Below are 12,857 nucleotides of genomic sequence, written 5' to 3'. Positions count from 1 at the left end.
TCTGCAGGCTGCACAGGTGCCATTCGGGGGCTCCACGAGCTGCTGATGGGCAGTGAGCGATTGGCTGGGCGCAAGGCCCTTCAGTAGCCTCCGGAGCTGCACGTGCAACTGGCCACGGGAAAGCAGATGTGGTGGCAGCGGTGGTGCGGGGTAGTGAGTGGCAGCAGTGGCCTCTGCATGAGGGCCCTCAGCCCCTGAGTTTGGCTGCCACCAGCAGAAGGGGTACACTTGTTAAAAATGGTTGAAACCCCCTGCTTTAGGGTTTAAAGGCCTTTCCTCTTTACCACCACCAGGTCTAGTAGCAGAGCAGTTACAGCACATATTCTCTCCAAAAGGTCTGGGTTTGAAGTCTGCCCCCCAGTCAAGACAATTGAAAATGGGTATCTTGTCATTCAGGCCATGGAATCAAAAGCAGCTAGATGTGACAAGCATCTAGCCACATCACTCTCGCCTGCCACTGGCTACAGAAACTGATGCAACTGACCACACTAGACCTTCAACACCTTTTTCTTTTTGGACTCTCAACCACACAAACTACATACATTTTCCAACACTCTTAAATGTCTGCTTTTCCTTGAAATGTTCTGCAGACAACCAGTAGGTCATGAAGGCAGTAAATGCAACTAGTTTAATCCCAGAGTTGGAAACAGCTACAGTGCTCAGGTGTACATCCTTGTGGTATTGCAAGGTCACACAAGGTTAGATGTGTCCATGGCAGCACACAGGATTATCACCCTCTTCAACTCAGCTCAGATTCCTATTTAAGAAAGGGGAGTGGGTACCTACTTGCAATCACAGAGGGCATATCTACACATTCATTAATGTGCTTTAATGTGTATTAAATCTAGTGCCTTCATTGTGAGGTACTAGAAAATGCACATTAGCTTATTTTAATGTGCATTAGCTAAAGAGCATGATTTTTTGTGATGCTTTAATGCACATTAAAATAGGCTAATGCGCATTAAAGCGCATGTGTAGATGTGCCCTGAGGTTTAGGGATAGGGCATAAACAACGGCGCAGGCATATAAACAAGCTCCTGAGGGGAAAACTAAAGTCAGGATTTACTGCTGGTGTGAATGGTCTAATCCTATAGTAATGCTATAAACCCTCAGTGACAGACAACAAAGCTGCTGCTGGTTAGCTTTCATTTACCACAAGGTTAAAACATGCACATAGGCACGCAGCTAATGTGCTGTAAATCCCTGCTTTTAGTTACCTCATGGCAAACTTATCTGCATGCCCACACCCCTAAAGTTAAAAGAGCATCTTTAGCAACTTTATGGACTTATACACTGATCTGAAGCTTTTGCACACAAACACTACCAAAGCCCCCAGAAAATTCCTGACCAACTCTAGCTGAGATGCATACAGTAACTTCTATATTTTAAAGGGCTAACTGAAATCCTTAGGTAAGAAACAGACCCAAGCCCTGCAGTAGCTGGGACTATTATGAAATTGTTTTCCATCTTGAAATTCCTATATTGTCTAGGCACAATGCTAGATGCAGGATTTCAGGGGTGCATTTTAATTGTAGCCTACAAAAATTAAAATAAAAGAGGTGTGACACTGACTTGCTTTAGGATCTGACTGTCCTTTGAGCAAGTTTTAGGTATACTTTCTTTTAGCAGTTTTAGTCTCCAGAGTGCATCAATGTTGATATCACAGATGTAAGCATCCCTAGTTTGTAGAACATGAGTAATACAGGACTAGAAGCTGACATGGACTACAGCAGGGGTGGGCAAAATGGCGGATCCAGCCACAGCCAGACTCCATTTCCAAGCAGCTCCCGTCCATGTGGAGGCTCCCAGCCAGTCTTTATGGAGACCATGGGATCACAGGGCTGTGAGAGCATGGGGCCACAGAACCAGGGCTCTACCCCTGCCCCAGCCTTGTGCTGTCACGGGGTCTCTGTGCAGACCAGCTGGGAGCTGCACGGGCAGGGCACACGGCTGAACAGGGAGCTGCTCTGGGGCTGGGGCCAGGATCTTGGGGGTAATGACAGCACAGGGCCTGGGCTGGGGCAGAGCTAAGATCCATTCTCTGCACACCCCTGCCCTCAGAACCCGCGCTCGTTGCAAGGGCATGCAGGCAGTGGATCGTGGCTCTGCCCTGGCCTTGGCCCCAACCCTATGCTGTTACCTATCTGAGATCCCGGGGTCTCTCCGGCCCCACCCATCCATCTTGCTCCTGGCTGCAGCCCCATCCCAATTGCCTGGCCACATACCCATCCCATGCGGGTCCCATCCCTACCGCTGGGTGTGGGGTGGCTGGGCTGGGGTGCCTAGGCAGCAGGGCTGACTCTGGGAGTTGGAGCCAGAAGGAGTCACCACCGCAGAGGCCGCTGGGAAATGGAGTCTGCCATGGGCCAGATCCAGCCTGCAGGCTGGATTTGGCTCACTTCTGGACTACCGTGTGAAAGGTAAAGTCAAGTGCCTCTAGTTGCTAGGAAAGAACCTATTAGCATAGCAATATACAGAATGCAGTAACAATTAGATTTTGAAGATTTAACAAAACAAAGAACTTAAGCCTTATTTTAAAGAACTGTACATAAATCTTTTAGATTTTTAAAACATAATGTTTCTTAAAAACGGTGTGCAAGAAGAGCTCAGTCTGTTTTATACAATCCTTAATTGATCTTCCAGGTTTGAGAGAGAGAGAGAGAGAGAGAGAGAGAGAGAGAGAGAGATTTTTTCATTTTTGTCAGTATTCTCTTGGATACCAATGCAGGAAAATGTGGCCATATGCATCTCAGCTGATTATTCTGACCTGTTACCTCACAGCTACATGATGATATTAGAGGTCCCAAAATGGAATTTCCTTCTTGTCAACAGATGTGCACTGCAACCACAGCAACAGAGCTAAGGGAAGAACAGTTCTTACCTTACCCAAATTCATCTTTTAACTCTGTATACAGCAGAAAGAAAATATTTGCAAATGAGGGGTCCAAACCTGCCAAACTTCTTGCAAGTAATAATTTAATTAAAGGACACTCCTGAGGCTTTGTAGGACCAGATCCAAAGATGGCAAATACTGTATTAAAAAAAATTAATTATGATTTGTTCATCTATTAACAACTCAGTGGCTTCTGACCAGAGATTAAAATGTAGTTCATTGTCCTAAACCTTCAAATCCATCAAATCTCTGGTCTAGAAGCCTGTTTCACACTCTCCTCTGGGTAAGCAGATTCATGAGGACAACAAGAAATTCTTAAGAAAGATATCAGTACACTTCGATGTGAAGGTTTAGTCTTGGATTTGTTGTATAATGATCCCAGTCAAACATTGCTGGGGGCCTGTTTGTCATACTGAAGGTAAAGACATTATTTAAACATTGCATTCCACCAAATAAGTTTTGAGAACTTTGTTTGAATCTGACTCATCATGCTAGGAAAACTCAAGCATACTCCTGGCTGATGCCCATATAGCTGAAACATGATGAAGTAGCAAGGAGAATAGACTGCAAAGCAGCAATCTCGAAGCATATAGCATGAAACCAATGCACCAACAACTACTTGTAGGGCATCCACTTCCAAGAAACGCATACTAAGGCCCCTGGCACACATTCATTTAATGGCACAATGGAATCTGATCCCAGGTCCCAAGTCACAATGTGGAATATCTTTGTCACTAACTTAATATATTAACATGTCATAAATCAGTTTTGATGAGTGGCCAGATTACATTTAAGATGCAATTAAAGCGCTAATCGCACCATAAATAGTAATGTGTGCCAGAGCCTAACTGCACACACACAACATTGGAATAAGAGGTGATTCAGTTAGACACTTCTTACATGGAGCAGCAGTTATTTCACTGTTTAGCTGGATCTGGATTATTACTCAAACACAAACACTCATGTTCATTTGAATGCATTGTCACTTGAGGAGTAACAATCCTTGCCATAGGCAGTGGTTCACAATCCTTTTAGACTTCAGGTTCCCCTCCGTAGACTCGAGACCATACTTGGAAAATGCCAGCTCTTAGTTTTCACTTTTTGACTACAGAAAAATAATACAGAGTAAGTTTTCTTGCAAAGAACTCAAAAAAGCCACAACTGTGGGTTTCTATCTGAAATCTTGGGGTTTGTCTTGTGAATTATGTTTGCAAACCTAACAGTGCTAACAGTGAGTGGCACCCTGTAGCACCCTTGAAAGGCATCCTGGTTGAGAAGCATTGCCATGGTGCAGCACAGCTTCATGTTGCATCTGCAACACTGTCTAAATCCTTCAGTTAAAAAAACCTGAAGTCATCAGAAAGACTTTACAAAAAGTTTACGTGAATGCTATTATATGAGATCATGAGCAAAGAGCTATCCCAGAAAGTGGCTAAGTCTACAAGAAAGTAATAAGGAACTGCCATATCTGAAAGGATCTGCACATTACAAGTTCTCAATCTTATTATATACAAGCATGGAAAGGCAGCATACCCCAGTACCTCCACACAACTTAAATGTTTTCATTATAAATATACCATGCTGAAATAGACCTAAATTCCTGCTCACAAATATATATCTTACCCATCTTGATGTTGTTTTATTTTCATTTGGTATGGAAATGTAATTTAAGACTCTGGTGCATATTAACACCAATATTTATGAATCCTTTGAGTTTACAGTAGTTTACTATCCAATGTATTTTTTTCTAATAAAAAAGAAATGTCTGAAGATAACTGCTGCTAGATAACTCAAATGCATGGTGTAAATTCACATATTGCCTTGGAAACTACCAATCTGCAGACAAATTATCTTGATAAGTATGCTAAATTCCCTTAAAATTTCAGGTTAATAATTAATTTCAGAAACTGGGCCTAAAACATAAGTTCCTCCCTAATGATCCTTCTGCCGATAAAATCCTCTTCTCAGCCTGAAGTCAATTTAGAAGGAAAAAGCAAGGGTCTTGTCATAATGTATTTACTACACCATTCAATTTAAAGAACAGAGGCACTCTTAGAAGCTTTCTTGCTAGATTCTGGTAGGTCTCATGGGAGCAGTTAAAACTCACCCAACCTGCGCAGCACCACACTGTAAAATGCAAACATTTCCTGTCTTTGACACCTAAACGCATGGCATGCATTTTGTGGATTATAGCTTTTGAACTATGAAGCAACTGCCTTATTTTGCAGTTTTATCCCCTTCCCCCAATAATTTCATTTCAGATGATCTTAAGATGCTTTCCAACAACTTGCCTTTCTTTCTAGACTGGAGTCCACAACCTTTCAGCACCAGCATACCAAATTAACAGTCGGGTCCTAACGTGGGCTGCTGCTATCAATTGCCATTGATTCTCCCCACCACTGCTGCCACTTTGGCTTGTCAGACTGGATAAAAATCTCTTCGTTGGTAGGTTGTAGTTTGCCAACTCCTGTCCTAAACTATTTATATACCTGCACCAGCAGCTACAAACATAAAACAGACTGGTTTCATCATAATCCTATGAAAGGGGTTTTTCAGTCTTGAACACATCAGTTTTCCCTTCTCTGTTTCAGGAGATGGACGTTACCATCTATCTGGATTAGAAGAGGTAGGGTCCCCTTGTTTGGCATTAAAACTCCCAGTAATATTACTTCACTCTCTTTTTGTTTTTATTCCCTTGTTCCCCCTCCCCACAACAGGTCTTTTTGAAACTCTAATTTCCTTTTGCTGGAAGTACAGCAAGGAAAAAAAAGATTGAATGCGTTAAATGCCCACATAAATTATGTCTGTTTGCACCACCTCAGAGAAGTTAATTAACTAAAGACATATGGCTAAGGAAAGATTGCCAGAAAAGAATAAGCACTGAATGAATAGGTTGGAGTTGCTTACCTTCCTTTTCTCTTCGTCTGCTGGATCAAATTTGAAAATAGCCTTGTTCTGGAGAAAGAAAGAAGTTTTAATTTGTAGCACATCAACGTTTGTTTCCAGTTAAATGTAAAGTGCCGTTCTAATTAGAACTAATTTTTAACAGTTATCATGGTCCAAAGGAATCTCATAGATCATATAGTCTTACTGTTGGATGCAGCAGATAAACTATGGTAAATATGCATAGTATTTAACTATGGTAAATATGCCTTTCATATGCATCTTGCCATTGTTTCTCTATAGCTGCAAAAGCAGCCTAGAGCCACATGCTACCTGTTCTTACACTGCCTCCCTCTGTGGCCTTAGCTATCTAACTTAGGACCTGTCTTATCTTGTTGAAATCCGTGATCACTGTATGGAAGCTGAATTCACATCATGACAAGATCTTTTGATTTCCCTAGATTTAACATGGGAATATTAACTTGTCACCTCACCAGTATGAGAAAAATTAGTTGAATCTGTAAAGCCCCAGACTATCAAGTTGGTCATGCTTTTTCTCCAGATGGCATTCTTGTTTATGTGCTGGGAAGCCCTCTTTAAACTGACTGCCCTAGTTTTAGGTTATTTTAAACTCATACAGCACTTCAAACCAAAACGAGCAGAAAACCTACTGACATTTCTCCAGTTTCAAGTTTTTACTCACTGTCTAAACGCATTACTGGTTTTTTGTTTTTAGGGGAGAAGAATGGCAGGGGGAAAGGGGTTATAATTACATGCCAGGTGTATGGCCCTAAGAACACTTTAGCTGAAGAACCTGAGCCAGCAACAGGAGTTGATTTCTATTTTAGAATATTCTATACTGTATTCATAAGGCAGTGCTCAAGTGGCACAACTCTTTATTCTGCAAGTCGAAATTAAATATTTTAATAGCGCTTTGTCTTTAGAAATACAAAGAGAGATGAAAAGTAATAGCATACAAGCCTCCTGCTAGATGGGTACAAACTCTATATTAGCCCTCTCCTTAATGAGATTTGCTACTACCTTTCATAAATGGAGGACCTCTCTCTGGACCATCTACTTGTATAACATAGACCATAATGTCCAAGCTGGCAAAAACTGCCTAAGTAACATGTGACCAACAGTTACCAGTGTCCATCTATACAGGTAAGGACAGATCAAATAAAGCCACGCTGTTCACCATGATGGCTCTTTTTACTCCCTTCGCTCTAGAGCTCCACAGAAGTGTCCCTCAAAAAGCATCACTTGCACAGCTGCAGTAGCTGTTTGTAACTACACTTAATACTCATGAAGCTTCTGGAGGTGATAGAACAGAATTTAGTACAGTATAACCTCATAAATCTGGCATGCTCAGGACTGCGCATCTGCAGAAATTTGAAAATTCTGGATTTTTGAAACTGGAGCAGTGGCCAGTCCTGGAGCAAGGGCTGCACACGGAGCAGCAGCACGCGGTGGTGGATGGCAGTGGCAGCTGCCGCATGCAAGCTTCTCCCTTTGCTGCTCTGGGACCGGCCGCTGCTACTCCTCAATGTGATGTATTTTTAAGAAGCGCTGGATTTTCAAGAATTACAGATTTCTGATATCCAGATTTATGAGATTATACTGTATGCAGATCTGGTTCACTATTAAAAGGGGAACCTCTGTTAAGAGTAAGGAAATCTTTGAATAGAAGCCAAAGGAAAGATTTTATGGATACCCAAAGGGAAGGGAAGCTGACAGGGATGGAGGGGGGAGAAAGAAGGGGTCCCTAGACATAGGTGCATCTTTTAACTGACATACGTATATTGCTGGCAGATAAAGGGAGAGTAAGGAAACATTTACTGGGGATAAGGTTTGACATTCACTGAAATAACCTCTTTGTAGTCATGCTGCAATCACTTAGGGGGGTCCACAGGGCACTGTGCTGCACCGTGCAGAGGTGCCCACAGAAGTTCTGCATGCATCCACTTCATTATCAGAAACAGTATGACCTCCCCTGTGAGGTATTTTATGCAGACTAATTAGTCCTGCCTTGTGCTTGTAGACAAACCCATAATACTCAGAGTTTAAAAAACAGAACTCATTCTGTTTTGTTATGAAACAAGGGGTTATCTGGTGGTTTTAGAGTTTGGATTTTTCACATTTTATTTTAGCATTTGTTAAGTAGTCTAGGATAAGAGATGCTTATATATTTTATATATATTTTATATTTTTTATACTAGATTTGTAAATCTGTCAGTTTGTAATGGCACCAAGATGCCATGCTGTTTTCTGCTTATGGTTTATCATGCCACAGAAATGAAATTCAGGAAACACTACAGACAAGATTTTTTCCCAGAGACCACAAAAGGTAGAGACTGTGCCTGACTGAGAAAATATTACAAAAAAAAAAAAAAAGTCATTCTTCACCCAGTTGGTAACCTAAAGCACTGCTAGACCACAGATTAGTCAGCTCCAAAGCTGAAGGTGCACCCCCTCCACCACCCAGAAAATGGCCTGCAATTATCCCAACCCACAGACTTAAATGCATTAAGAGGTGAGCAAGAAGGTTTGAAAGAACTCTCTTCAAGCATCACTGGTATCCCCAAGTAGCTGGAAGCCTCTCCAAACCAATCAGCAGTGGAAGGATCCTCATCATCATCAGATTTCAGATTTAATTCCCCTCAAAGAAACCACACTGAAACATTTCTAGCAACTCTCAAAATTAGGAAGATACTCAGGCACCAGTTCTTATTCATAATATTTTCCTCCAGGTTACAGGATTTGCAGAGTTAGTTAATAGTCCCTGTAAGGTCATCAGAAGAGCTCTTGTATGGATACATGCCAATACCAGTTGAGACTGAATCCTGACCTTAATCCGAGTTGAACTGCTGCAACAGTACTAATGGGAAGAGGTGGCATTTTAAAGAAGCAGCACTCAAATCTAATAAGAGTGTTACAGTTATGCCTTTTATTAAAACCAAACCCAGGTAACCCATTAAGAGACGCTGCTTATTTTGAAGGACATGTGTAACAGCATTTCTGTACCTGACACAAGGCACTGGGCTACTTTCTAGGTCAAGTGATCTTCCCAAGGCTACAACCACATAATCTGCATGACACAGTCTACACTGGACAGAAAATGTATGCAATCATCTGGCCCATGAGATGAAAATCTGACCTTACAGCTCCAGGGAACACAAAAACATTCCCAAAATTGATGATTAGATATAGATTCACAGATGTTAGGGTCGGAAGGGACCTCAATAGATCATCAAGTCCAACCCCCTGCATAGGCAGGAAAGTGTGCTGGGTTCAGATGACCCCAGCCGGATTGCCCATCCAACCTCCTCTTGAGGACCCCCAGGGTAGGGGAGAGCACCACCTCCCTTGGGAGCCCATTCCAGATTTTGGCCACTCTAACTGTGAAGAAGTTCTTCCTAATGTCCAGTCTAAATCTGCTCTCTGCTAGCTTATGGCCATTATTTCTTGTGTCCCCCAGGGGCACCTTGGTGAGTAGAGCCTCACCAATTCCCTTCTGTGCTCCCACGATGAATTTATAGGCAGCCACAAGGTCGCCTCTCAACCTTCTCCTGCAGAGGCTGAAGAGGCCCAGGTGCCCTAGTCTCTCCTCGTAGGGCGTGGCCTGCAAGCCCTTAACCATATGAGTGGCTCTTCTCTGGACCCTCTCTAGGTTATCCACATCCCTCTTGAAGTGTGGTGCCCAAAACTGGACGCAGTACTCCAACTGCAGTCTGACCAGCACCCGATAGAGGGGAAGTATCACCTCCTTGGTTCTGTTTGTCATGCATCTGCTGATGCATGATAAAGTGCAGATAGCTTTTCTGATGACTTCATCACACTGATGACTCATGTTCATCTTGGGAGTCCACTAGGACTCCAAGATCCCGTTCCACTTCCATGCTGCCGAGCAGGGCATTTCCTAGGCAGTAGGTGTGCTGGACATTTTTCCTCCCTAGGTGCAGCACTTTGCATTTCTTCTTGTTAAATCGCATTCTATTGTTTTTTGCCTATTTGTCCAACCTGTCCAGTCTGCCTGTAGTTGTTCCCTGCCCTCCGGCGTGTCCACTTCTCCCCACAGTTTTGTATCATCCGCAAACTTGGACAGAGTACACTTCACTCCCTTGTCCATGTCACTGATGAAGACATTGAAGAGTATCAGTCCAAGGACCGAGCCCTGCAGGACCCCACTGCCCATGCCCTTCCAGGTCAATACCAACCCATCCACTACCACGCTCTGGTTATGACCCTCTAGCTAATTTGCCACCCACCGGACTGTGTAATCATCCAAGTTACAGCCTCTTAATTTGTTCACCAGTATGGGGTGGGATACCATATCAAAGGCCTTCCTGAAGTCTACGTAAACAATATCTACCCCTACTCCTGCGTCCAGGTGTTTTGTAACCTGGTCATAAAAAGAAACTAGATTAGTCAGACATGATCTACCTGCTACGAACCCATGCTGGTTCCCCCTCAGCATAATCTTTCCTACTGGGCTCTCACATATATGAGCCTTAATAACCTTTTCAAAGACTTTACCAAGGATGGAGGTGAGACTCACTGGCCTGTAGCTGCTTGGATCCTCCTTCCTCCCCTTCTTGAAAATACAAACCACAATAGCCCTTTTCCAGTCCTCCGGGACCTGGCCCATGCGCCACAAGTGCTCAGATATTCTTCCCAGTGGCTGTGCAATGACATCAGCCAGTGCCTCCAGTACCCTGGGATGGAGCTCATCCAGTCCTTCAAGTGACTCTGCACCATCTCAGAGTCAACGCTTAGTGGTCTGGTGCCCTGCTGTTGTCTCTCTACGATCCCATTGTGAGATCTGTCTTGCCCCTTGTTTAGGAACACTGAGGCAAAGAACTCACTGAGGAGTTCAGCCTTGTCCCCCATCTGTCACCGATTGCTTTTGCCCATTCAGTAGTGGTCCTATACCGCACTGGGCCTTCCTTTTACTCCCTATGTATCTGAAAAACTTTTTTTGTTTGTTTTGGGCATACCTGAGTTATAACAGGGACTCATATCTCCCTCTGCCACAACCACGCAAGGCAACACCACTCAGCATCCTAAGTTTCTGCTAGGTTTCTCTCACTGAAACTCCAATCCTGGCTGGACACATAAGAAAACTGAGTAATCTCTATAACACCTGTATGCGAATAGTCACGGGACTAATGATTTTAGGAGTCCTTCAGTGGCCTCTTGCACACAGGCCAAGCCAGGATGGTGACAGAACAGCATGCTTTGCAGGAAGCATCCCAAGGGGAACGTAGAATAAGCAATCACCCACTATCACCATGTTTGAGGCCAGGCAGAAATTTTACTCCATGGTCTAACTGGCCTGGACTATAGGGATTTTGCCTTCCCCTGTGGCAGGGGGGTGTGGCCCTCTACCCAGGATCTCTTGAGCTTATACTGACATCCTTTTACAGAAGCAGGGTGTTGGCTACCCTGGTTTCTCTGCTCTACCTCTGGCTGGTGAGGGTGTGAAGTCTGTGTTGTGTTTGACAACCATTTTACGTACAGGCTAGATTAGGGATTGGATAGCATGGTTTGGAGAGGGATGGTTCTGCCTCAGGTTGGGGGTGGGACTAGATGACCTGTGGTCACTTCTCTAGGACTTGATGATCATCACCAGAAATGAAGGAAAGGACCACTGACATGTAACCCCAGCCAGCACCCCCATCTTCTCCCCATCACCTAGGATCTGTAGTCAACAAAAACGGAGTCACTTCCACCACCAAGTGACAGCAGAGCTGAACAATACCCCAGCTGGCATCTTGATTCCCAAGCAGCGCAGCTACTCTGTAAGCAAAATTTCCAGGAAGGTCGATATTATTTACAGAGCATCAGTGCAGCGCCATGGGCCTTTGCAAGGTGGAGGTGGGCACACCTCCAGGAAGAAATGCCTGGCAGCGGCAGGGGCTCTACTTGTGCTATTAGCTGAGGGGGCCCGACAAGCCAGGCAGGTCTGCGACTCCCAAGGTGGGGTGCATGTTTCCTAGGCAGGCGGCACAGCTGGTGCATCTTTTCGTGCCACCACACGCGGCTTCAGCGCAGGGATCTGCGCAGGACCCAGCAAGGGCCGCACGCCCGGTTGGGAGTGGCTCCCGGGCGAGGCAGCCGGGGCTGTTTCAGGGAGGTACGGGCAGGAGGGAGCTTAGGAAGTGCAGGGGCACCCGCCAGCGTAGGCAAAGGCTCAGGCGTAGCTGCAGCAAGGGGCAGGGGCCCCAGCAAGCGCGCGGGGGGGGGGTGCCGGGGTGACCGCGAGGGGGTCCCGCCAGCGGCCCGTTACCTCCTCGACGTAGCGGGCCAGCACCTGCTCAACACCCTCGTTGCCACCACCCCGGCCCGCCGCCGCCCGCAGCGCCGCCTCCAGCTCCATGGCCGCGGCCACCCGCGCCGCCAGCCACCGCCCAGCTGCTGCCTGCTGACCTCTCACCCTTCCCCTCCGGTGACGCCACGGTCACCCTGGAAACCGAGGCACCACCCCCCGCTTCGCCGGGGCTGTGCGGACAGCTCGTTGGCCATTGGCTGGAGAGGGGCTGAGGAGGCGGGCTCTCCCCCTTGGGACAGATTCTACTGGCCCCGCTCTATTTACCACAGCAGCTTGATGCCGCCGGCGGCGGTCCGGACTGCATTTCCCAGCATGCCACGGGCCCAAGCCCTGCGGCGCACGGTGGGATCTGTGGTGCCGCGTTGCATGCTGGGGGCTGTAGTCTTGGCTCGCGCCCTGCTAGCCCTCCCAGGCGCCACCCCCTTTCCCCCCCCGTGTGTCCATTTCACCTCCATCAAATCCCCTTGAGAAGGAGACTACCCGCTGCTTCCCTTCATGCCAAGAGGCCCAATAGTCCCAGGACAGCAGCCATGTGGTCTGCCCAAGGCTGCAGCCATGGTGCTGGGCTCGACATGATGTTGGTGCCCACGCTGGCGCTGCTGCCCCAGCTGTGTGCCCTTTCCTCAGCGTCTGGCCTCGCTCCTCTCCTGTGGAGCTCCCACGCTCTGCCAGCGAGTGTCAGGCAGGGAGCTACTGTGGGGGACGGGGAGGACACTCTGTGTACACCCTGAAAGTAGTGACCACTCATCC

General features: G+C 45.9%; 1 protein-coding gene across 3 annotated transcripts in view; it reads right to left on the bottom strand.

Annotated features, from left to right (window-relative positions):
* Positions 1 to 12,170, bottom strand: part of RIC8B (RIC8 guanine nucleotide exchange factor B) — a 54,593-nt gene extending 42,423 nt beyond the window's left edge. For 2 of the 3 annotated variants that reach the window (XM_019544788.1, XM_019544789.1), the window contains exons 1-2: positions 12,066 to 12,170; positions 5,801 to 5,848 (exon numbers count right to left, since the gene is read on the bottom strand). In XM_019544788.1, the coding sequence (XP_019400333.1) occupies positions 5,801 to 5,848; positions 12,066 to 12,155 (138 nt within the window). In that variant the 5' untranslated portion in view covers positions 12,156 to 12,170. Of the gene's footprint in view, positions 1 to 2,881; positions 3,030 to 5,800; positions 5,849 to 12,065 lie in introns of those variants that run through there. The other variant, XM_019544790.1, reaches the window with a different exon arrangement.
* Between the last annotated feature and the right edge of the window lie 687 nt (positions 12,171 to 12,857).

The sequence above is a fragment of the Crocodylus porosus genome, unplaced genomic scaffold (genome assembly GCF_001723895.1).
Source record: "Crocodylus porosus isolate Cpor-Errol unplaced genomic scaffold, CroPor_comp1, whole genome shotgun sequence".
In the NCBI taxonomy this organism is placed as follows: domain Eukaryota; kingdom Metazoa; phylum Chordata; order Crocodylia; family Crocodylidae; genus Crocodylus; species Crocodylus porosus.
Note: the sequence above shows the minus strand (reverse complement) of the source record. Positions and strands in the feature narration are given on the sequence as shown.